The following is a 26,883-nucleotide window of genomic DNA, read 5'->3' on the forward strand; positions in this document are numbered from 1 at the left end:
AAAGTTAATTAAAATTGTGCTTAAATACAATATATACATATACTTAACGGTGCTGCCATCTACTGATAGAAATGCAAATGTACGGAATAAGAAACAAATTATGCATAGGCCTACTCTGACCTCAAATTTTAACAATTTGAATTTACACAGTAATTTACAAAAATATATTCCTAACATCCCCGCAGTGGGGACATTTCTGTTTAGAAAAGCCCATTAATTTGTCTTTACCTGTTTGTGCTTATAATGGGTTCAACCGTAACTGGCATTTATCAGACGACAGTACATAATGGAATTACGCAATGTAGTCTTATTGGACCGTCCTCACTGTTATTTTGTAAAGATTTCTGAGGTAAAGTGCTATTTTTTTTCTTCCTCTGCTGCTCCAGTCGGTCCTTATTTTGGTGGGAGGTGGTCAAGGCTAGAGTCTGCGCATGCGCGCAGGGCAGCGTTTCTCTTGCTCTAGCAGAAGACTCGACGCTGTCAAGGAAACGCGCACGCTGGGTGCATCGTTCCGAGATTTACAAACAACTGAACCTGTCTCGCGCACCGTTATTCATATTAGCCGTTGCAGATAATAGCCGTTGAGCGACGCATGCGATGTAACAATACAGTGGGAGAGAGACATACGGACCGAAATCAGAGAGACGCCGCGCCAGTGCTTGATATACACAGGTAAACGGTCTTTTAATCGGTTTTGCATCTCTCATGGGCTTGGACAAAGCTGAGCTGCTAACGCTAACATCGCGCGCAAGTGCTCTTTTTTGATCACGTAAAAAGGCTGTGGTGTGTTTTGTTATGTGTGTTATTGCTGTAACGAGGATTAATGTGATACCGTGAAAATATTCGTAACATGGAGTGGGCATTTTATTATTATTTGCATTGGCGAGAAATCATGTGGTACTAACAAATAAAATATGTTGTCAATTGAGACAGGAACTGCGACGGTATAACTGTTACATCCATATTTTTGTTTACATAATTTATAATAGGTCGATCTAGTTTGCCTAAGGGCTTGCTGTCTCCAGAATATGTATGTGTGTGTAACGTGAGTGATATTTCTTGCATAAATCTACAAAAACAAAACTATGATAATTATAACTATTATAAAACACAAAAATGATGGGTTATCTTCATTTTTTCTTTGTTTGTGTTCTGTCCACCCAAAGTCTGTCCATCTTTTCATTTAAGTATTCTCTCAGTTTTCAGACTCCTCAGTCTCAATTAGGGCCTACCTGGTTTTGAGTAAATGTTGGACCCTGCACTTTGAGCTCTTTTCCAACATTTGTTGCCTTTATATGTTGCATTTCTTATGAGCCTAAATATTTGGTTGGCATAATTTATTAAAATAAAAAATAATCTTAACATTATTTTATTTTTTTAAATTATGTACAAGTGAAAACATCTCCAGGGCCCCATAAACTGCCCCAGACTCCAGAGGGTGTCAATTTGATCATGTTAGCCCAAGTAAATGATTTGTGTCCACTGTCTAGCGTTCTCACCAACTTTGAAACGCCCCCCTTGATTGTGACTGTCATGAGCCGGAATGGATCTGTTTACTCGAACTTTAGCATTGATGTCAATTCGGTAAATGTACTGAATGGACATGTTCACAAGTCTTTAACGTCCAAGTCAAGTCTCAACTCAAGTTTCTGTTTAGCTGAACTGTACTGCCTGTATTTGTACAGCAGGCCACCTCTCTGCTTTGTTGTGTGCAAATGTGTTTGTGTGCAATGCCTATGTAAAAGTGCTGTTTGCTGCTATTTTGCCTTTGCCTTTTGTTACCCTACACCAAAAAAAGAAAATGCAAGCATGGCCTGTCTTTTGAGCCCATCGAAAAAGGGCTTTCTAGGTCACACTACATATCAGGATACTAGACAGCTGGACTAAACCAGTGCCTGTCTCATTTTCTCTCTTTTATTCACTTCAGTTGTCAATATGAGGTACTGCTTTAAATCATTTGTTTCCGGTTTTGTGAGCAAACCCAAAAACACACACAGACATGCGTACACACAGTCTGTTTTACCAGCATGCTTACTCAGTAATTTCAGGCAGCAGTAGGGCATGATCGATGCTATGTCGTTGTAGTTACTTTACATGGGTGTCACGGTGGTCATCATTGATGTTGTGAATCAATCCACTTCTGTATAATGTCATCAATCTCAGACTGCTGGTCTGGCTGTAGACTTGCTGTGGTAGTCGGTGTTAAACAGTGTTCGATCGTACACTGATTACATTACTTGCCCGTCGCGGCACCGCCCCCACTGTCGTTTTGCTTTTTTATAGAAATATAAACCATTTAGTTCAGTTGGACAAAGGACACTACAATTAGACTATAAACTAAAAGGACCCTCTTTTAACAATCTTAGTCTTTAGTCTAAGTATAAAGCGCACGGCGCAAGTCCACTTTTGCTAGTTTAATGACAGGAAAAATGGTCGGCGCGCCCGGCGTATGGTCTTAAAAGGGTTTTCCCTATTCTCAATGAGTAATGGGTGTCTGTGTTTTGGGTGTAACTTGAAATAAACCAATCAGAGTCTCACCGCTGAAACTAGCAAAAAACACTTTCGTTGTGCCTGGCGCCGCATTGCACCGGATGTGGCGGAGAACTTGCGCAACATCTTGTCAAAAGCTAAAGTGAAAAGCGAGCGATTGGTCGATTAGTTGTCCATCAACCAAGTTGGTTATCGAAAACACCCAATTTATTTATTTATTTATTTATAAAAAATAAAAAAAAACCCATAACAAATTTTGTAACAAATATGCTGTCTTCAGTAATGCATTTCAAGACGGTTATTGTCCGATTTCAAATTGCATGCTGTGAACAATGTTTGTTTTTTTGCATCTTATTCCATAAATCTTTCCATGTGTTGTTAGGGTTAGGGTTAGGGTTAGGGGCTTCAAAAACCCCCACAAAAATAACGACTTATTCCACTATTCATTTCCTTCTCTCTGGGCCTCGAGTTTTTTCACGTAGTATAACTGCGTAGCGCATCTGTGTTGTACATCACACGTAGGCTCACTATTGGCCGACGCTGGTCATGTGTGTGATGCGTGTGACGTACAACCCAGAAGCGCTACGCAGTTATACTACGTGAAAAAACTCGAGGCCCAGAGAGAAGGAAATTAATAGTGGAATAAAGTCGTTATTTTTGTGGGGTTTTTTGCGCACAAAAAGTATTCTCGTCGCTTTATAAACTTAAGATTGAGCCACTGTAGTCACTTGGACTACTTTGATGATGTCTTTATTACCTTTCTGGACATGGACAGTATACCGTAATACATTTTCAATGGAGGGGCAGAAAGCTCTTGGACTAAATCTAAAATATCTTAAACTGTGTTCCGAAGATGAACGGAGGTCTTGCGGGCTTGGAACGACATGAGCGTGAGTCATTAATGACATAATTTTCATTTTTGGGTGAACTAACCCTTTAAATTCCTTACCCTCAGTTTCACAGACAAGGCTTAACTGGAAGCAACTTGAACAGGAATTTCTTAAAATATGTCATGTTTTGTCTCAAGATGCAAACCAGTAATCTTTTTTTATAAGGCACATTTATAAAAGGTACTTAAATGTCCTAAACTTAGGCCTAATCCTGACTTAATTTAAACTTTGTCTGTGAAACCGGGTCTCTATGTAATGGAAGTTGGTAAAAAGAAAAGAAACGCATAGGCCTACAAGGATGAATCGTTCACAACAACATTCTTTTAAAGAAAATAGATGAAATTGCATTGATTTTCATTTCATGCTGACTTTAAGTTTTTGTTTGAATATCAAACTGAAGTAATCATTCTTTTGGGTCTTCTCTGGGCATCTCAGGTTTCATCCATCTCCATTCAGCCCACAGCCATATTTCATTCCCCAGTTAGCCCACCGCCTTCTCTCCAAACACCCCAGTTTATTTTTCCTGTTAGCCTGCCCCCTTTACTCAGATGAAGGGATCCATCCATGTCCTAATAAATCTGGAACTTCAGATACAAAGCAGGTCACAGATCAGAGCAGTCCTCAAAGCACTGGCTCCAGGGAGTGACCCCTTTTGCTCCAAAGCCTTATCCAGCCAGGGGTTCATGCACAGGGACTCCAGCTAGGTCACATGGTGTCCTGGCTGATTTGTTCCGATTGTGCTGAATGTAGCACATTTAATTGTGTGTGACAGAGTGAGAAGAGTTCATGGGAGAGAAACAGAGAGCTTACCCTCAAGCCCATCCCAGTTTAACAAATGAACTCTTATTTAATGCTAAAATTTGGGCTTTAGGGATCCTTTTTTCATCTAACATTAGGCTACAGCTTATATGATGGCTTAACATTAGGATACAGCACATGTATTTTCATAAATTTATTCTCAGTTTTCAGACTCCTCAGTCTGAATTAGGGCCTACCTGGTTTTGAGTAAATGTTGGACCCTGCACATTGAGCTCTTTACCAACATTTGTAGCCTATATATGTTGCATTTCTTATGAGCCTAAATATTCGGTTGGCATCATTTCTGAATGAAAATCTAAAAAATAATCTCAACATTAATATTTTTTTCTCCAGGGCCCCAAAAACTGTCCCAGACTCCAGAGGGTGTCAATTTGATCATATTTATGTTTAAAAAATGTGGGGAGTTGGCCAGTGTATAGGCTGTCCCTATTGCTAAATCATACACAACCACGTCACATAGGCTAGATCTATGAATATTATTAGCAGTGGCTGCAACCCTACAGTGTGTGCAGGCACTGACACAAACACAAATACTCTGTTGTTTTTGTTGAAAGGAATGGCTGTGTTGTTCTCTGCTTTTCACCAAATCATTTGCACACTCGTCTTTTTTACTTTTTCTTTTTTTCTATCCGAAACTATAGTAACATTGAAACCGAACTCGCACAGCGTATGCCCGCACTGAAATAAATGTAAGTTTAACTGAAAATAAATAAAAACTAAAACTGAAATAAAAATCAATTTAACCATATTTAAAAACAATACTAATAAAAATGACAAAAGCACATGAAAATGTAAACATGAAAACATAATAGAAGGTCAAATATAAATAAAACTAAAATAACACTAGTCTGAAGTCATTGACCTTGGAGGGAATAATGTGCATTTTGTTCTGTCTTTCTGTTTGTCTAACTCTCTTGTCTGCCGAAGTGTTTGGCTTCTGCTCTTCTCTCCTCTTTTTTTGATCAAGCAACAATCGGAGGCATGAAAGGAAACCATGGCAACACTTCCTCTCAGTCTGCACTAATGACACTCTTGTTCTGTGTTCCGAACGGCACTGAATATTTAGGATAAGGGAACAGAATGCTGAATGTAATCGTATTTCCTTAAAGGTTTTTGTTTGTTTGTTTTTTTGGATGGCTTTGGTTGAGGGTTGATCAGCATGGCTCCCAGAGAGCATTGTGGAAGCCAGTGGAAAAGGGGATAAGGGGGGATCAGGGGCTCTGGAATCTGAGCAGCACAAACACATGTCTGCTCATCAGATCGACCTGCTGTTTGTGCTCCTCTTGATTTGACATTTAAAACATCATTTCCTCCTGAAAACTGTTACTGGGAGAAGAGAAAGGAAGCAGCAATGAGTCTGATGTTGGACAATGTTTGTCAGTTTTGTGTGTATGGTCACAAATGTTAAAGATATCCGATATAAGTCTGGTATTGTTGATGTTTGTACAGTTATGGTTGCATGTCAGCGTCTCCCTCAAACATCAAACTCAGGTTCGGACCAGGCAATTGAACCAAGTGTGAAACCACCCTAGTCAAAAATATAGTTTTTTCGATATGTAGCCTATCGATACTGAAATATCTGAAACCGTTTCAATACTAATTTTCCGCACTATTGATACACTGATAGCAGCTGCGCTTTCTCGCTCTCTTCTCCTTTCTCCGACAGCGAGTTGATATACCCGCCTTACTTGTTTCATTCACTCCAGGTGAATAGTGTTGTTGTTACAGAGCCTGAATTTCAGTACGAGATTGCAGGTATTGCACATTATTTAACTCATTCTGCGGCCTGCGAGTACCAAATTGAGTTATTTTATTCACGTAAATAAGTGAAAGTTTACAGTTGAGAAAGAAAACGCATGTGTAACAATAGATGCGTGCATTCGCTCTTAAAGTGACAGCAGCCTAATAAACCTGCTGTACTGCTAATTATTAGAGATGCACCGATTACAATTTTCTGGGCCGATTCCGATTTCCGATTTTTCATTAAGTTTGACCTGCCGATACCGATTTTAGCCGATTCCGATTTAATTTTTTTCTAACCACTTTACAGCACACACAAATATTTATTTTATATCTTTTCTGTAATAGAACATTTTTCAATTTGCATAGTTCACACACATACAAAGTGCAGTGTTATGGAAGAACCATTTCCTTTTCACATTCAATATTCAATAATTTTTTTATGTATTTAGCAAACTAAATGGCTGTATGAAAACAGGGAATGGCAATAAAATAATATATAAATAAAAAATAAAATAAATATAGCCTTGCAGTATAAAGATATTTCTCAAAGCACACACACAGGCCTATTGCAATCACCTGTACAGACTGAATAATAAAACAAGTTTAAATGGGTACATTTTCTATAAATATTAGTCTTCGTTTTCTTTTCTGACATAGCCTACTCCAGTTCTTGTCTTGCCCATTTTGGGCACTTTTTTTTGTGAAACCCTATTTAGGCTATTTTGTCCATCAAAAGTGTGCTTTCCCTTTAATTGAGCGTGAGCAGTGCAGCAAATAGACTCGGCGCCGAAACACGCCCTTCACTGCTCGCGACGCTCCTGCTTGACGCTCACGCGCTGCTCCTGCTCCCGTTGTGAATGCACTCAGTGATTAACATGCACGCCGGAAAAAAAAAACGCTTGCGGTCTGAACGGACGTAATTCACGAGGTTTTCTACATGTGTGTTCTGTGTGCACGTGTGATGCTGATGTTGCGCGATGTTAATCATGCGGCGCCCGAGTGCATTTGACCGGCATAAAATCGGCATTTATCAGACCAACCGGCCGGTCGCCGGTCACGGCCGATCACGTGAAAATCGGCCAATTCCGGTCACCAGCCGATCAATCGGTGCATCTCTACTAATTATGTTATTAAACAACAAAAGAAAAGATAAAATCAACTGCTCTTGACTGAATAACCTTTGTAACTTTAATTGGATTAATCTGTATTTAATATTTATAATAAAGACTTTTATCCAGTTTTATTTTACATTAAATTACTTTATCCAAATTCTGTAGTATTTCTTACCTTAATACTACTGTTAGACTTTGCCAAAAATCTTAAAGCACCTTTGGTTTCATTTATCTTTATTCTGTTGTACCGTATTTATTTGCATTATCGTTTGTAATTATAGTTTATTTATATTTTATTACTGACTGTTTACTTGTCTAATGTAAATTCAATTCAGACTTTGAAATCAAGCTTCCTTGTGCTGTTTGTATGCTATTGCAACATAATTACCCTATTGTAAAAACACAAATACACTGAGTGAGCAAACATGTATGTGAGATGATAATAATAGGAATGTTTCTTGATCACATAATTGGCATATTATAATGAGAGCTTTTCCTTCACAGAAATAAATTACATACACTATACATTACTGTATACATGTACATGATACATTACATGTATCTTTTGTTGTAGTGTGTGAGTAGGAAATATCGGTTTACATTTCCAAACATAAATTTTGCCATTAATAATCCAGTGAGATTTGTGTATGCACAAGGAGTCTGACAACAGCCGGTATGATCTGATCTCACCATCATCGACTCCATCTGGGATTACATGAAGAAACAGAAAAATCTGAGACGAATGCAAAGCTACAGTACTGTGAAAACTTTTAGGCACTTTCTTAAGAGGCTTTCGAACATACTGTCATAAATAGATTTGATTTATCAATTAACTTCTATTAACTAAATCAAATCAATATTTGGTGTCGGCAGTGCACCCTTTGCATTTAAAACATTTTTGTCCAGCTTTTGTCCAGATACACTTGCACATAGTTTTTCAAGTAGCTTTGCAGGTCCGTTTCTTCAGGCATCTTGGAGACGTTCCCGCAGTTCTTCTGGATTTATGTCTGTTTCTTCATGTAATTACAGACGGACTCGATGATGGTGAGATCAGATCATCCTGGCCGTTGTCAGACTCCTTGTGCATACATTATTATTATTACAATTAATGGCAAAATGAATGTTTGGAAATGTAAACTGATATTTCCTACTGAAACACTACAGCAAAATATATAAATAACTGGCCTAGAGTGCCTAAGACTTTTGCACAGTACTGTATATTAAACCAGTTAAAGTAATACATTTTCACAATTTTTTGGATCAAATAAATATAGCCGCAGATGGATTGCATTTGATTGGAACCTGTTAAGAGAATGAACGTCAGTGTTTGTGACTAATGATATAGTGTGTGATATTTTGCAAGCGGTCTGCAGGCACTTGGCTCACAGTGGGAGATGAGCGTTTGATAGCATTACATTGACTTTTAAACACATGCCTGTAGAGAGGGAGAGCTAGGCCTTTAATTCCATTATAAATGCTGTCTGTTTCACACAGAGCAGATGATCATGCACGCATACAAACTCAATAAATGACACTGATGCATATCAAAAACAACATACATCCACAAAAGCGAGTAGTTCTGTCTTTAATATCATGCAAACAGAGACTATACACGCTCACAGAGTCTGACTCCTACTGCTGTACTATAACTGCTCCTAATCAGATGATTGTGAATAATGAGTGTTTAGCGTTGGTTAATGAGGTGAACCTCATATGCTCATTGCTCTTAATATTCATATTAATATACATATTACTGCTTTACATCCCCACCACACACATTACAGCAACTCAACAATTCGCTCTGATGCTCTCCCCTCCTGCTGTCAGAGAGAGATGGGGAAATTCAGACATGCTTAGGTAGTCATTAAATAACTAAGTGTGTGTGTGTGTGTGGTGAATTTAAGATCTCTGTGCTAATGTCTGTATATATCAGAGAGGGAGGGGCTTACAAGAGTGGGTGTTGCTCTGCTGCATTTCTGATGTCTTGTTGAGATGTATAGAAGGGATTCTCTCTGCACCATTTTTCACTCTTCTCCCTCTATCTCATTCTCTCTCTCTAATTCAATCCTTTCTCAGAAGCCATTTCAGTGTTGTTTCCATGGCAACATCATCAAGGCCCCTCCTGGCATGGTGGCACATTTTTTGGCTCTCCCTTTCTCTCATTCATTGCTTTACGTTCTCTCTGTGTGTGCTGCCTATAATTGTCATCATTCTCACCATCATTTTTTTCCAGTTTGTGTTTAAGGGTTCAAGTTTTTAATATTATTATAATATTATACTATAGACCTCCAACCCCCCCACCCCCATTTTTAGTGATTTGATTTCAGTACAAGTTAAACTAAATGGAAATGTTGCTTTGGAAACTAGCTGAAATAAAATAAAATAAGTTTAAGTTTTTATATTTTATTTTTAATTAAAATTTATTTTATTTTAAGTAACAAAAATAAGCTTTTTTATGCTTTTGGTTTTAGTTAAATAAAACCCTAAATTATGTGAAGAGAGAAGATAATGAGAGAGAAGTGAGAGAGTTGGAACACCTGTTTGTAATTGTATTTTTTTGTAAGTACCGGTATAAGAATTCCCTGAATTGGAAATTGAGAATTTTCTCACACTATTACACCTAACCAGGCACAACACAAAGCGGCAATTCAGTTGAATTGAAAATGTGAATTAATCTTTTTTTTTTTCTTAACCAGCTGTGACCACAAAGTCTTTGCAGGATTGAGCCAGGTAGTTCTACCCACAGTGAAATCTTATTGGTCCAAAATCCATTTAATTGTATTTTATTAATTTTTTTAATGTTTGGCTGAGATTGCATCAAGTTGCGCAGCAATTTCGATGGAAACTTGATATCCATCATGGCAGGTTAGGATATGGCGTTGGTATCAGTGACTGTGTTTCCGATCTTAGAGATCTGCCAATCTAAACAGCATTTTGTATGTCCCGAGTCAGCAGCAACCTAAAACTGTCTTGGTAGGTAACATTCCTGTAGCTCAATCGCCAGGCACCAGCAACGCCATCAACTATGTCATGGATTTGATTCCCAGGGACATACTGATAAAATGCATATCATGATTTTTTTGAAGGTCAAAATCACTGGAAAAACGCGTCTGCTGAATGCATAAATGTAAATGTAGATTGAGAGCTCACAAGGTTTTTAGAGACAGCCATGATGAACTGTCCTGCTTTTCTCTCTCTCTCTCTCTCTCTCTCTCTCTCTCTCTCTCTCTCTCTCTCTCTCTCTCTCTCTCTCTCTCTCTCTCTCTCTCTCTCTCTCTCTCTCTCTCTCTCTCTCGTCTTTCCATTAACCCATCCTTTTATTACTTCTACACTTCACACAGTCCTGCCGAGCGCTCGAGGGAGTTAGGATTACAGCCCTGTCTCTCTATGGTCTCACTCATCTCTACTGCTTTATTCATGAGCAGACTCAGAGAAGAAGACAAAAAGAGTGTGAATATTTCAGTTCAGTGTAATCTGTTATTGAACTGGTGTGTAATTGTTATGATGGTGTGTATGAAAGAGATCAGGCCAGCACTTGATGATCAGCTGAGCAAAATTCTCCATTTTTACATTTCCATTATTGACTGATAAAATATACAGTATCTGGTGTATTGCTTTTCTCTAGGCTAACTAATAAACATGCTAATAGGATTAGAAGTGAAGAATAGGGGAGAAAATACAATTTTAAAGTGTCCCTGTGGAGAGATAGACTAGGAGTTAGGATTTGGGAAGAGAAACAAGAGATTTCAGGTGTATTCCAGTGGAATAATTCATGGGGTGTTGTTCATTAAATTGGATGACCAGATCACAGTACCGCAGTGTCTGCTTCACATTGAAAGAGCAGAATCAAGTGGAAAAAAAGAACTCTGTGATTGATAAGAATAAAAGAGCTCTTGCTGCAGTTATTGGCCACGTACACACTGTAAAGTTTGAATCCCATAAATTATCATTCCATCTGTTTATGAAACGGGCGGGGAAATGAGTAGAAAAAAACTGAAAACAACCGTCGCAAAGGCATCCAAGTGCGTTAATAGCGGTCAGTGCTCTGCCTTTATTTTTCCAATGAATCTTTCTTTCTATAATATTTTGTTAAATTATTTGGTAGTCAGAGGTGGGGTGGGGTTTGGGGCGCAGAGAAAAAAAAACAGTAATATTATAAATTATTATTACAATTTAAAATAACAGTTTACTATTTTAAGATCTTTTAAAATTCAGATTATTCCTGTGATGGCAAGGCTTTATTTTTTTAGCAGCCATTAATCCATTCTTCAGTGTCACATGGTCCTTCAGAAATCATTTCTTACTATTATCACAATAACTGGTTGAAAAGTATTGTGCTGCTTAATATTTTTGTGAAAACCTTGATACAAGTTGTTTTGTTTTTTTTAAGATAATTTGATGAATAAAAAAGTTCAAAAGAACTGCATTTAAAATAGTATTAATTTCTTTATTTAAAAAAAAAATACAGACTCCAAACATTTGAATGGTAGTGTAGTTCAATTACTTTATTGGTTTTTAGTATATAGATGTTTTTCCATTCACTTTCAGACCGAAATAATAACTAGACACTATAATAAGAGCACTCACACACATGTCTGCTGTCCCACAGGGCTATAACAGCACTCTTTTTCATGTCTCATTAGCAGCATACTACTCCACTTTTGTTGCCAGGCGATGTTGTCTGCATGCCCAGGTCACTGAACCATTGTGCCTGTATCAGTGTGTGTAATGCCTGTGACTGTCTTTATTAGTGTTTTTCTGTGGTCTTGGTCATAAGCAGACCACAGTGAGTCCTGCTTCGGGTATGTCAGATGCCTGTATTAACTACAGGTGAGTGATTTTTCAGCATAACACACTTAAAAGACTTTAATATTTTTGAATTGGCTGTGAGGAAGGATTTAAATTTATGTTTATTTTATAGCTATTTTATAGTTATTAATTTTCCAATAATTTTGTCTGTGAGGGCCCTGTTTAAATGGATGTTTATTTTATAGCTCTGGAAATGACTCTCATTTGGTGTTTGTGTTCATTAGGTGGTTGGTTTGTGCCTTAACATGTCTCTCTGTTTCTCTGTCTCAGCAGTAGTCAGTCATGCCGCTGGTGAAGAGGAGCATTGAGCCCAAGCACCTCTGTCGAGGAGCTCTGCCTGATGGAGTGCCCAGTGAGCTGGAGTGTGTCACCAACAGCACCCTGGCGGCCATCATCAAACAACTGGGCAGCTTGAGTGAGTGGCACCCTGCTTTTCATTTCTTTCTTGTTGAGTTGTTTGTTCTTTTATATAATAATGTTATCTGTTGAAATAAGTCCCATTTGTGTTATCTCACAATGTCGGAGGCTCTCACCCTACTGAAAAGTCAGGGAAACAATCATTCAACCAGACTGCCATTATAGCCAAGCACTGTATACAAAAAATTGTCCGCTCTATTTCTCTCTCGGGACCAAAATGCACCTTTGGGTGTGGATGTGCTGGCACTCCCGTGGCCGAACGTGTTGCTATATGCATTCCCACCGCTGAGTCTAATTTCTCCCACCCTAGACTGACTAAGAGAAAACTGATTATCTCCCCTTCTGATAGCCCCTCATTGGCCGGTAGAAATTGTCCAGCTCCTTCAGGGAGTTTCAGTTCTTATATGGCGTTTTATGAAGGGAGTGAAGCGTTTGAGACCAGTGTCGAAGCGGCTGGTCCCGTCATGGGACTTGTCCACGGTTCTGAATGCTTTAACTCGTGCTTTACCTCACTCTGGAGAGTGTTTATATTAATATACTATACTTCTATGGGTCTTCATTCCCCGCCGGGCTTAAGGGCTCATTCTACAAGGGGTATGGCTACCTCATGGGCATTGTTCAAGGGGATGTTTGGTGGGAGATGTTACGGGAGTTGGCTATATCATTCCCATAGTGAGATACCGAGCGATTGTTTGAAAGAGAACATAAGGTTACTTGAGTAACCCCGGTTCTCTGAGAACAGAGCGAGTTATCTCACCAAGCTTCCCTACTCGCATAACACGGGGGAAGAGCATGCTTAGAATGCTGTTTTGGGGATCACAGCTGTATATATAGGGAGGGGGTGGGCTCCTTGTCATGAGCTGTTATTGGTCCGTCAGACGTGACGTGGTGTAATTGGTCCTTCCATAGTCTATCATGCTTGAGGGCGTTCCCATAGTGAGATATATCGCTCAGTTCTCAGAGAACCGGGGTTACGCAATTAACCTAACATTTTTATTTATTTTAAAACTTCCGTTTATTGTATACCGGTTCCCCATTCTTCCCTGCGTAACTTTGTTACATTTATATTTAAAAGCATTTTAAATTGCACGTTATAATAAAACACTTGGAAAGAATACCTTAAGAGGTAGGGCCTAATCTTTTTATTTTACCTAGATGCGTTTTCTTCGTGTCAGTCATGGAGAGCACAGAAATTACTGCTCATAAGACAAATGAAGTGCGGGAGTATTTTGAATTCGAAATAAAACCGAAAAGTTGTATGTAAGCTGTGCCATTTCAAACTGGCATAATTCCACCAGAGCCATGCACAACCGTATTCAGGACATGCACATAGACTATATGTGTGATAGCCGAAGCAAGCAAATGCCCATCGCATATTCACTTCAAATTAGAATAAGCTTTATTTGCCAAGTGTGCAGCGTTTAGTGGCATTTATTATGGGATTTGACTGTTTGATTAATAGAGTGCTCAAATGGATCATATATACACAAGGCTTCAGAGGGTTTCTTACTTTTGGACTAGTCGACTAGTCTGTTACAAATCTTCCATTTAAACGACAAATCAAATTAGTGGATGTGCATATCCCTAGATTAAACCGAGATGACACAAGCAAATTGTTTCCTAACCAGGGTCTTTATCTAGTTTTATCATCCTGTAAACCTGCTTAATCTGAAGACACCATTGAACAAGTTTTGCTGGTCCACTAGCAAGACCAACACAAGCCAGTGTGAAAATTAATTTGATCTTTTCAGCATGCCATTCTCTTCTGTCTGCATTTGTCTTGCAGGTCGTCATGCAGAGGACATCTTTGGAGAGCTGTTTAATGAAGCCAACAGTTTCTACATGCGTATGAATAACCTGCAGGAGAGAGTGGACCTGCTGGCTATCAAAGTCACTCAGCTGGACTCCACCGTGGAAGAGGGTAACATCAAGCATTAAGCTTTATCTCTACATCATCTCCAGATCTTATCAAGCTTTCAGCTGTAGCAGGTAGCAGCTGGAAAGAGGCTGAGAAAGAGCATGTTTGCCTTCAAGTGCTGTCCTCTATAATGGTCTTCTTTTAGCCTGTAGTTAGAGGGATGACCCAGCTTTCTCTGCCATGAAAGAGAAATCAAACTGTATCACTTTACTCCTCCCTCTACTCCTCTCATCTCCTTCTTTTGTTCATCTTTCTGTGGAATAGAAGAATCCAGTGTCTGGTGGTACTGTCTTTTGTCTCAATAAATGAAACGGATAGCAGAGCTCAGCACATCTCTCTGATGTCTGGCTATGTGTTTTGATGCCCATCACATAATTTTTTTTTTATCTGTAAACACCCTGCCCATATGTAAAATCTAGATTAGGGCCACGTTACATGTTCTAACGATGTCCTTGTCTATTTAAAACATTCTGCCCAGCTGTGATCGATAACTGGAGATCCGATAAAGAGGGTTTAATATGTTCCAGCTCCCCTGTGACCCCTCGTTTAGGGCGAAGAAACATCGACGTTTCTTTTAAAGTCCGAGCGATCCATTATCACATCCTCAACCACACCCGCGCTGAGAGCCAAGGCCTGCTGGGAATGCACAACATGCAGTTTCTGGACTGTGTGTGTGTTTATAGCTCTCTAATGTGTGTCTGTCTGACCTGATGCTGATCTGGGGTTTTATGTGTGCTGCATGCAGAATGAAGGGTTGTGAAGGAGACAGAAGTGTGTGGTTGTGTGAGTGTGGTTGTGCTAGCAGAAAGGGTGATGGGGTTTGCTGGCATTCATGGTTGTGTCTGATCCAAAAATGTCACCCCATCCCCTCGCTTAACGTTCGTTCTAATTATTAATTTATAACCAGCCATCCACACTTAAAACCGAGTTTCTTTTGCACTCCAACAGTATGTGTACAAGGACAAAACAGGTATTTAGAGATGTAAATAAAAAAAATTAACAAAGAGACAGACGAAGAAATCTGAAATTAATAAAATAAGGCCTGTAGTCAGTATGTGATGTGTAAAGCTCTGTTAGAGAGAAGTACATCATTGGATATTAATATGTCTAACTGCCAGGATTATTATAGTTGATTAAATCTAAAGTGGTAACACTTTACAATAAGGTCTCATTTCTTAACATTAGTTAATGCATTAACTAGCATGAACTTACAATGAACAAAATATTTTTACAACATTTATTAACCTTGTTCATGTTAGTTAACAGTGCATTAACTAATGTTAAAAGATACAACTTTTGAAATTACAAATGTATTAGTAAATGCTGAGATTAGCATTAACTAATTTAAATGCTGTAGAAGGATTGTTAGTTTGTGTTAAATAATGTAACAAATGAACCCTTATTGTAAAGTGTTACCATTAAAGCAATACATAAAAAAAGAATTTTTGTTAATTGAAATGAAATAAATCTTAAATAACTGAAATTAAAACTCAAACTTATTTTGTTTCAGCTATTTGCCAAAACATTTCTCATTTTCATTTAGTTTATCTTGATTAATAAAATAACTAAAACTTGAAATAAAAATGAATAAAAACTGTATAGACATTTAAAAAAATAAAAGAATACAAGTGACAAAAACAAAAATCAAAATGAATAAACTTCAAATGAATAAGCATCAATTTAAAATATAACATCCATGCACTGAGAGTTGCATCTAGGGCTGTCGCTAGCTGGGCGAAAGGTGGCGGTGCCCCACAATTTCAGCCGAGGGGGAAACCCCCACCCACCTTCCGAACCGATTTCAAACAAGGGTGAAAAAGTGAATAATTACTCCTAACTCATAGTAAAAGCAGAAAAGCAGAAACCCCTTGTTTTATAAGTTGTCCTAGGTTTGACCTCATATACCCCATTCCTGCCATCAGATCAGCCAGTATGCTCAGCCTTGAATTATTAATGTTCAATAAAGTAGTATTTGTGCAGTGTTAGCAGTGTTTTAATATTGCGAGTGTTCTCCTGTGGCATATATAATTAGAGGGTGATTGAGGCAGTCTATCATTCTTTACATCAAAACAAGCCCCGCCCTCTCAGTGACAGGCTACCCCAAGACTAATGTAGAAGATCCTAATAAATTATTTAGTTTTGGACCAGAGCCAAGACATTAATTTCCACACAATGGCATGGATCACTTGCATCATCATGACTTTGATGTTGGACAATATTTAAATAGCTCTTTTCCACTGCTGTGCACTGCTTTCTGTGCAAAAACATCATTTGTATAAAAGAATTTTAGTCATAGTATATTTCTGTTGATAAAAAGTCCATTTAAATTTGTACATATTTAAAAAAATATATATATATATATATATATGTGTGTGTGTATAATTTTTATATTATATAAATATATTATATAATTTTTATATATAATTACATTTAGATTTTAGTTTATCAATATTATCATTAATTAAACATTTTAAACACTTGTCATTAAGTTATCACATTTTGTGACCCACTGTGATGTCCCAGTTTTAATGTGTACACTAATGAGATTTGAGAGTTGAATTTGAAAGATTTGTCCCTTTTTCCATATCCCACACAGAGTGTATAGATCCTTACCTTGGTTTTGAATTGGATAGTGGTGATATACAGAACATCTTAAGTCACTGGTGAAGCCCATGTTCTCCAAGGCAGTCAATGCAATAATGTCACTCTTAAATGTGCATCTGATCTCATATTTGTCTGTGCCATTCCAGATTAGTCCAGGGTGAGAAGCAGAGCATGTGAATAGGAGAATGACCATCTGCTGTCTCCTGGATAGCTCTGTCCTCTCCTTAAGTGACTTAAGCAGGGATTTCACACAGCTCTGCTTTAAGGCCCTTTACTCTTTACGCTGATGACAGCTTGTCTTAGTCAAACCACAACTTTAATCACCATAATAGTAAAAATTAAACCGATCTTGGGTAATGGCCGTAATTATTGGCTTATCAATATCCAGTCGTCAATGAGTGGCAGTTAACTGGCTGTCTTGTGGCCCACTGCACTTAACCGAGTGTGTATTACAGAGGTGACGGTTCCTTTCTGGTTCTGGTCCTCGAGTATAGTAGCATGTCATTTATTATGGTGAGGATGAACCATTTAGCCTTACTTTGATCTGTCTTGCCTTCATATAAGTGTATTTTGTCTTGTTTCATTGGTTCTTCATTCTGTAAAATCTTAATATCTTAGACGGTCTCAATGAAGAAATAAATGCATAAAACCTGAACTCTACCTCTGTCCCCCATATTCAGTCTCTCTGCAAGATATCAACATGAGAAAGGCCTTCAAGAGCTCCACCATTCAGGACCAACAGGTGGTTTCCAGGAACTCCATCCCTAATCCTGTTTTGGAGCTCTACCACCGTGGAGACAAACCTCCCCCTCTCAATATTCTCAGCCCTTACAGGTGACATCATCCTCCTCACTTCCAGCTGACATTCCGCCATGAGACACATTATATGATGTTTAATATCAACAGTAGCGACAGTGCATCTTCTGTGGCACACTGTAGCTTCAGCTCAGCTTTTTTTTTTTCATACAAGTAATGATGTACTGTGGAGATGGCCAAGCTTTTTATTACAAAGGGACAAAAATCTAACTTGATTGAGGCCCGTGGGCAGAAAGAAAATATTGCATTATATCCAACTACTGTATATTATGTTGAAAATTATATATTTTGAAGATGAAATGAAGATATGCCCCAGCCCGGGGGAACATTTTGTACATTTTAAAGTGAAATGCATCAATCTGGTGCACTTTGGGAGCAAAAAGAAAAGCTCTAACCCATTTTCAGTGACTAAATTTAAAAAAAAAGTACTTTGGCTTGTACCTGGCCTTCTTTTTAGTTTAGATAGTGTCTCAGTCCACTTCACCTTCACACTTGGTGGTTTTAGAAAGCCAAACTATTTAAATATAATAATAATAATTTTATATTATTACGTTCATATGTTGCGTTCCCAAATGCGTGTTAGAGGAACACTCCACCCATTTGCATTAAGCTTTGCAATGTTAGAAACCCAGTCATACTATTGAATGGTCGTGCAACATTTTCTCATTTTCCCTTGAGACGAGAGAAATCTGTATTTACCTCTTTACACTTCCTCCTACAATGACGCAAAAATCGTCAGGAGGAAGTGTAAGAGGGGGGGATTTCTGTTAAGACTACAAGCACTAGTTCCCACCCTTTCAAACCCGCCCATAGGGGGTTGGAGCTAATGCGCTAACAGACCTATCACAGATCAGTGCGAGTACGTTTGATTTCACCAGCAGAAACCTGCAGAAAACATGGACGAAGAAAGCTGAGTAGTAGGGGTTACCATACACTTTTTCCCGGACATGTCCGGCTGCCGAGATCAACAAAAATGTCCGGGATTCAGCTTTTGCTTTCTGCGGTCGCCATTCATTGTTTACATGCTCACCTTTTGTTTCAATCTAACTGAATTCATTCCGATTGGTGAATGTGAATGTAGTGTTTACATGAACGCTAAACAAGTGATCGGTTGATGTGCGTTTTACCATTGCTAAGAAGATTCCCGCTCCTCCGTGAGAGATACGAGACCAGTGCCTCACAGGTGTCGGTCATCAGTAATCACGCCACCGGCCTCGCGCCGTTCTCCCGCGCCCCTCAGCCTCGTACTGCTCGCCACAGTACACATGATGAATGGCGACTGTAGAACGCAAAAGCCGAATCCCGGACATTTTGGGCGATCTCGAAATCACGGGCAAACTCTTCACGGAGACTCACTCGTAGCCTAGCCTTGCCTTGTTGTTTTCAACTGCGCTCTCTTACCGGTAGGCGTGGCTTGGGAGTGGCCTCGTAGGGCAGCGAAGCAAGTGCATTCTGGGAGTTGTTGTCTTTCATCCACATAAGCCAAAAATACATTTTCTGGCTTTTCTCAGTCTAGAAAGCTCCAAATTCAAAAATAATTTCGCATTTCTTCTACATAAATGACCTATTTTAAATACACATTCATCTTTCCAGCGGTGGAATGTTCCTTTAAACTCAGACCACATGAAGAGATTAAGTTTACTGCATTTGCTGTTAGATTTTAGTTCAATTGATAAATACTTTGTCCAAAGCAATGTTGCAAAACACAACATTAGAGATGTTTTATGTTATTATGAGAAGTGCAAGTATATTTTCGGTTCATTTTGAAACTTAGACAGATTAGCACAGATTAGATTGTGTCCCTGGTTTGTGCATCTCTGGTGTAGTGTGACAAAATGATAAATCACCTGCTGCTCATCAAGTTCACTCTCCTAGAATGTTCTCAATCTCAAGTGGTGTCTGAAAGACCCATTTGTTTTAGCAAATGAGTTTGTTTAAACCATTTCTCCCATTCAATACATTACTTCTACAACCATCATATGTTCTTTCTTTATATAGAGATGATAAGAAGGATGCACTGAAGTTCTACACAGATCCCTCCTACTTCTTTATCCTCTGGAGGGAGAAAATGCTGCAAGCCACAGAGGACAAGAGAAAAGAAAAGAGGAGACAGAAGGTGTGTACTCAGTGCGCTTTATGTCCTGTTTCACTATCTGTTTTTTTCCACAATCATGTGCTGCATTTGGGATGTCAAAAATACTGCAACTTTGGTTCCAAGTTTGTACTAAAATAAATGTTGTACATGTTACTAACATGGTTAAGACTGACTTTAACTTGTCAACAAGAGCTGGAATAATGCTTAGCACATCAGACAACCTACCTTTCATTCCATGGCACTTTCAGGCCCCTGGTAAAACCAGTTTCTCAGATGCATTTCCTCTCTACAAACCAGAAGCCAGTGTGTTTATATGCAAAGAAGAGAGCAGAAAGAAACACGTCAGTGGACGTATCTTTATGTGTGCATGAATGAGAGCTCTAACCCCCCCAGAATCTGCCCCTTCTCTCCAGACCAGCGGCTCAGGCCAGACTCACTCAGACCAGACTAAGTCCCACTCCAGGCAGGCCCTACTCAGAAGCCCCCTCCTGTCCTCCGTAAGAGACCTGCATTTCTGTCAATCCCTCACTGCTGACTCCTTTTTATGCATCCACTTTCTTTCCCTACGGTCTCTTCACTTGCTTTTCTACTGAGTGCGTGTGTATGTTTAATGCATTCCCTGAATTATGTAGAAAACTTTCTTCACAGCATTTTCAGTGAAAGATGTGGACACTACTTTGCTTGCTTGACAATCTAAAACTCTTTCACCAAATGTGATTTGTGATGAAACCCTGGGCTTTCTGCAACATTAGCCTTTCTTTCTCACTCACTCTCGTTTGATCTCTCTTTCTTTCTCTCTCTCTCTCTCTCTCTCTCTCTCTCTCTCTCTCTCTCTCTCTCTCTCTCTCTCTCACACACACACTAACTCAGGAGCAGCAGAAGCAGGTTGAGGACCCCAGTCGTGAGGTGAAAAAGGTTCGTAAAGCTCGAAATCGCAGACAGGAGTGGAACGTAATGGCGTATGATAAGGAGTTCCGCCCAGATGCCCGCTTCACACCTTCTCCTTACCATGGCATGTCTTCTGAAGGCTCCCTCTCACCGGACAACAGGTTAATGGTCTCTTTCACTTTGACTCTTTCATCAATACATGATCATTAAAGTGGGCTGCAGTTCAGCATAACTCAGTACTGCCATCTGTTGACACTTTGAGCTACCAACATCTGTTTGCATTTATAGAGACACCAGAGCAGGGGTGTCATACAGTTTTGTTTTTAAAATACATAAAATAATAATAAACTTGATATGGTTGAGAACACTGAACAGTTGTGATTCATGACAGGTGAGCGCTTCCGTGTCTGGTTCAGCGCGCCAGCCAAAGTGCCCGTTTTAAACTGTCTGTTTAAAAAAAATAGATATGATTCATTGATATTAGTTTGAGTCTCTGCGTGAACATGTTTCATATATTAAATGTATGTTTTGTATGTAGTATGTGCTTTAGATGAATTCTGCTGTTCATTGTTTTATTGGTATGAAGAAAGGGAAGAATGGGAAATTTTAATTTACCATTTGAAAGTTTGTGGTGCGTAAGATTTTTTTAATACTTTTATTTTATTCATCAAGGAACGACACATTTAATTGATCAAAGGTAACCATAAAGACTTTTATAGTGTTACAAAAGATTTCTATTTCAAATAAATGCTGTTCTTTTGAACTTCCTATTTAGCAAAGAATCCTGAAAAAAAGAATTATCACAGTGTCTAAAATATTAAGCAGCACAACTGTTTTCAATCTTGATTTTCTTAAACGCCAAATCAGCATATTAAAATGATAAAGGATCATGTGACACTGGTTTTGGCTCTTTTAACATTTATTCTGGTGCTTTGGCTTGCCCATAGACTTTAGAAGTCTAGGGCAAAATCAACATTAATAATCAACATGATTATTTGTGGTAATAAACAACAGAATGCCACACAGATGCTTTCAATAGAGCTGAAGTTTGGAACCCAAAGCATTTGAATTGCATTTAATGATTTTCTATGACCCCTCTCTGTCTCTTTTCCGCCATCAGGTCGGTTGCCTCAGACATGGGTGAGCACTCTTACCCAGGCAGCCCCAGTCACCCGGCTCAACAGATGGCTGTGACCAGTGCCTACTCTGCTGCCGATGGCAAAGAGCACCTCATGGCTCCCTCTCATGTTCAGACCCAGTCCCTGGACCGCGGTTACCGGCCGGCCCCTTCCTCCTCCGCTCCACCTGGGAGACAGACCATCGGCAGGGTTCAGACCTCCCATGGACAACCAGTCACAGACCCCGCTCTCAACGGGCCACGCCCCCTGCAGGCTAAAGACTACAGGTCTGTTATTCTTTGGCTTCTCTTAATACAGTATCTCCTGTTTAAAAAGTGTCTAAAGCAGAGTTTCCTAACTTTTTTTAATAAGCGGAACCCTTATGATCTAAATTATTTACGTGAAACATAACATTTTAATTATACATTATTTTTTATTTGATTCAGTTATTTTATGCGTTTATTTTACTCTCTCATGAATCCCCTGCAGTTCCATCATATGAACCACTAGGGGTTGCAAAACCCTGGTCTAAATGCTATTTCATTCATATTTTTGTTTAGAGTCTGAATAATGTAAAAAAAAAAATACATATACAATCATGTGTAAAATTTAGCTAGCATCATGTCTGTGGCCAAGCACTGTTTTCATTTTAATTTTAGTTTGTTTATTATTTAGGATATTATTTATTTTTATTTTATTAGCTTTTGAGTTTTTCACATTTATATCTAGTATTGATTTTTATTTTTTTTTATTTTCAGTTTTAGTCATTTTAGTACTTCAACTTAAATTAGTTTTATTTCAGTATGTTGGCAAGTTTTTTTCAGTGAATTTCTTTTTTTTTCTTCTCATCTTTATTCCAGTAAACGAAACAATTTTTAATCATTTCAGTTTTAGTTAGCGATAACAATACTGATGCAAGAGCTTATTTATTTATTCATTTATTTATTTATTTTTACAGCATAACATGGAGGGAGGGTTTTGGGTTCTTTTTTTGTATTAGCCAAAAAAGCATGCTCAAATTAATAACATAAAAAAGCAATGAGTTTCCGTCTTGTAGTGTGCTTCAAGCTTCAAGCTCATCTCTTGATTAAAGTAGTTTGCCTGAACAATTTCTATCTCTGTTTGTGTCTCAGTGGTCAGCAGTCTCAGCATCGAGAGTATTTCATTCCTCCTGCTCCTCCTCCACCTCCACCTCTCATTCCTTCTGCCCAGACTGCATTTGACAGTCCCACTGGCCCCTCCTCTGCCCCGGCCAGTGCCATGCCATCTCTTACCCAGACTTACAACCCCTCTCCTCCGACTCCTGCCCTCCCTGCTTCTTACACTCCTTCCCCAACCCATCCTCCCCCCGCAGCCCCTCCTCCACCTCCACCTGGGCCACCCACACACCCCCACTCGCACCCTCACTCACACATCATGCCCAATGCCCCTGTGGAAGCACCAGTTGTCAGGAAGGGCCAGGTACCTCTCATCCCAATGAGCGATGCACGCAGCGACCTGCTGGCAGCCATCCGACGAGGTGAGAGGTCACACATCAAGTGGGCTTTGGGTGTGAAGAAGTTAGGGGACTACAATCTACTTTTTTTTTTTTTTTTTTTTTTCGATAGTGAGAATTGGCGGCATCATGAAAATAATGTCACAATGTAAAAACTTTTTTAATATTATATACATTCTTAATATAATATACAATTATACCATTCAAAGATTTAGGGACAGTACATTTGTTTTTTAAAGAAATTAATACTTTTATTTTAGCAAGGATGCCTTAAATGAATCAAAAGTGACGATTATAATATTACAAGTAATGTTATAAGTAATGACTGCTGAAATCAGGGTTGTATGATAGGAATCAATTATATTTTAAAATGTATTCAAATAGAAAACAGTTATTTTAAATTGTAATAATATTTCACAATATTACTGTTTTTGATTTAATAAATGCAGCCTTGGTGAGCTTAAGAAAGACTTCTTTCAAAACATAATTAACATTTTTTTATTAGTAGTATTATTTTAGGGTGAAATTTCAAATACTTGAGATTTACAAAGACACTAATATTACTGCACTCATATTACTGTGAATAGGAGAAATATTCAATATGGTGGAATAAGTCCCACCTTCTAAATAAAAGACCAAATCGCCAATTGGTAAAGTCATTGCACCTCTGCAGATGCCTATAGAAGCTCCGGTTGGTATAGAATGCGCATTGGCTGGTCCAGCCTGAAGAATGCTTTTTTTTTGTCATTATTTCAGTGTTTCGATACAATGAATGAGACAGTTGATGTTAGATTGCATTGGTGATTTCAAATATGAAATTTAATTGCAAGCTTGGTGAACAGCTTTGTAGAATTTGATGTTTCCCCATTCAAAGAGTACTTGCATGACTGAAATAGCTGCCCGAGAGGCGTTTCAAAGATGGCCGCCAAGTGAAATGACTTGCACTGAAGGAACAGTTCTTGAGGGGTTCACCCTTTTAGTTATATATGAATTAATGTTCAGGCATCTTCTCTGGTCCTTCCTTTTCCATTTTTGTCTTATAGGGATCCAGCTGCGTAAGGTGCAGGAACAGCGGGAGCAGGAAGCGAAGAAGGAGCCAATTGGAAACGACGTGGCCACTATTTTATCGCGTCGCATCGCCGTGGAGTACAGCGAATCTGACGAAGACTCTGAGCTGGATGAAAACGAGTGGTCAGACTGAGACAGGAAAAACGACAATAGAGGAATCAAAAAAAAAAACATGAAGTAAGCGTTAGAGTGTAGGTTTCAGAGAACAGAATTATCACAACTAATGTAGCATGTCGATGTCTGTCTGCACTAATATAACATGGCTCCTGTGTTTTAAAAGAAGGGCTGCGTAACTACAAAGTCTCAAAGAGACAAAACCAGAAACTTTTGAATTTTAGATCGTACATCTTAAATTGAAGCCTTGACGGTGAAATTTAATGAGAGTTTTGACCCCGTGGAGCAATGTCTGTTAGAGATCGGCTCATCAACGCAGTGAGCTTGAGTCCTCCGCCTGAGACTATTCATCACTTACTCTGAGTGTGGTGGTCCTACCATCTGTCCTCTCTCCTGCACTCTTTCTCTCTCTCTCTAACCTTAGAACATGACCTCATAATTATTAGAACAGCCAGCTGGATGATCATGCAATGTTAACTTTAGCTTGAAGGACCTAGGGCTGTGAAATAATTAATCGCATCCAAAATAAAAGTTTGTGTTTATATAATATGTGTGTGTGTGTACTGTGTATAATTATTTTGGATATATAAATACACACACATGCATGTACATATTTAAGAAATATTTGCATGTGTATATACTATATATTTATATGTAATATATATTATATATAAATATTTTATATATAAATAACACATTTTTCTTAAATATATACATTCATGTGTGTGTATTTATATATACAAAATAATTATACACAGTACACACACACACATATTATATAAACACAAACTTTTATTTTGGATGTGATTAATCGCGATTAATCGTTTCACAGCCCTACGGGAAACGGTCAGAAATAGATTTGAGGCTATATACTAAATGTTTAAGTAAACATTTTCATGTTCAAGCCCAAAGAAACAACTGCATTTTGACCTCTTGAATGCATGTTGACCAAGTATCAAGCAGATAACAAACCAGTTGAAAGTCTAAATGCAATATTCTTGAGCGATTCGCTCCAATAGAGCACAAATACACAGTAGATGTTTAGTGAAGATTTTAGTTTGTTAATTAAAATGTATAAAAGTTATTCATGTTTACATCCCAGCTAATTGAACAGTATGGATGGACAATCTGAATCAGAAAATTGTATCAAGGCCGTGTATGTAAGATATAATCAAATTCTGCTGGGAATATAACATATTTTCTGTATCTAAGGGATGGCGGGAAGCTTAGTGATGATGTTTTACGTACTTTATTGGTGATTGCTATTTCCCCAAATTTAATTAAATAATTTAACCCATTTGGATGGATTGGAATGAGTTTTAGGGTTTTATTTGCTTTCTTCTTGACTACAAGTCGGGCTTTTAAAGGACTTTGATAGTGCATTGGTGCATTCTGAATCCACCAATACATTAAAATCACAAATTGTGATTGCTGCTACTTGTAGGCAGTTACTGGTAGTGCAACTACAAATTAAACAACTTTAATACTTTGTTTTGAGGTTCAAGTGGTGCTGTGTTAGTAGTTATGGACTGTATCTTTAACTGTGTCAGTTCAAACTCTCTCTTTGTTTTTTCCACCGTCTTTTCAAGGATGGAAATAGAAAAAGAAATCATAGTCTTCTGTGTCTTTTCAAATGGATACAGTTCATGGTCATCTGTTCCCTAAAGGATCAAACCATTCACTTGTCAGTCATCTCACTCTGCATTGTTACCAAGGCAACAGGCACACCATAATTGAGCAGACAACAAGGAAGACAGCTGTGCTTGAAACACAAACATAAATAGAAATGAACAGTGTTTTCTGAGTAATTGATCAACAGCTGGTTTGGGGTCATTATTTAATTTTAGTTTTGTTTGCTAGTTTTTTTAATTTGGAATCATCTTGCCCTCTAGGGCATCTGAAATGTTAAATATGCTAATTTGTACAGAATAAGAGCACTTCAGTATTTCAGCTTTTATTTTTTATTTATTTGCTTAAATGTGTCATTCACTGCACAAATAGGGAGGCTTCGAGTTTAAACTCTCCCAACTTAACAGCTATCGTGAGCTGTGTATTTAGCCTGTGTTTTGTATGTAAAGAATGAAGTCCTTTGTGTTTTAAACAATGTGATGTATAGAACTTTGTTAAAATGGCAGAACTTTGATTTATATAGATAATAAACAGTATGAGAATCAATGTATCAAAAAAAGAATATAATGTAAGCAAATGCTGCATGCATGTATGAACTGCCATTAAAGTGCTTCTTAAAACATTCCTCAGTGTGGTTTGTTTACATTTAATATTTCCATTTCAATCTATTTATACATTTAATGCAGGTACTAAGCTCAAAGCAATAGTTTTTGTTTGTTTTTTAGATGTAATGATTTGTCTTCATACAGTATTTTTTAAACTCAGGAACTATCCAGTGATCATAGAAAACCTGGACTTTTTTTCTTTTCTTTTTTTGATTTCCAGGAATGAACAATTGGGATTAATAAAAAATCTCTT

General features: G+C 38.2%; 1 protein-coding gene across 4 annotated transcripts; it reads left to right on the forward strand.

The window, feature by feature from the left end:
• The first annotated feature begins 420 nt into the window (after positions 1-420).
• Positions 421-26,647, forward strand: LOC311078567 (actin-binding protein WASF3). 4 transcript variants are annotated; one of them, XM_084107446.1, is made up of 11 exons: positions 421-672; positions 12,137-12,278; positions 14,067-14,201; positions 17,483-17,636; positions 19,617-19,734; positions 20,127-20,210; positions 20,584-20,762; positions 21,722-22,006; positions 22,853-23,238; positions 24,258-24,459; positions 25,986-26,647. In XM_084107446.1, the coding sequence occupies exons 2-10, from the start codon at positions 12,146-12,148 to the stop codon at positions 24,413-24,415; spliced, it is 1,632 nt and encodes a 543-aa protein (XP_083963572.1). In that variant the 5' UTR covers positions 421-672; positions 12,137-12,145; the 3' UTR covers positions 24,416-24,459; positions 25,986-26,647. The 4 variants fall into 4 exon arrangements, with proteins under 4 accessions (XP_083963572.1, XP_083963575.1, XP_083963573.1 ...); XM_084107449.1 differs by lacking the exon at positions 20,127-20,210 and having other exon boundaries at positions 466-672; XM_084107447.1 differs by lacking the exon at positions 25,986-26,647 and having other exon boundaries at positions 534-672; positions 12,134-12,278.
• The last annotated feature ends 236 nt before the right edge of the window (positions 26,648-26,883 follow it).

The sequence above is a fragment of the Abramis brama genome (genome assembly GCF_963993115.1).
Source record: "Abramis brama genome assembly, chromosome: 3".
NCBI lineage: Eukaryota > Metazoa > Chordata > Actinopteri > Cypriniformes > Leuciscidae > Abramis > Abramis brama.

Coding starts and splice junctions, on each gene's coding strand:
- LOC311078567 (XM_084107446.1), top strand. CDS start 12,146: ATGCCGCTGGTGAAGAGGAGCATTGAGCCCAAGCACCTCTGTCGAGGA. Junction 20,763..21,721: donor TCCCTCTCACCGGACAACAG/GTTAATGGTCTC, acceptor TTCCGCCATCAG/GTCGGTTGCCTCAGACATGG. Junction 23,239..24,257: donor GCTGGCAGCCATCCGACGAG/GTGAGAGGTCAC, acceptor TTTGTCTTATAG/GGATCCAGCTGCGTAAGGTG.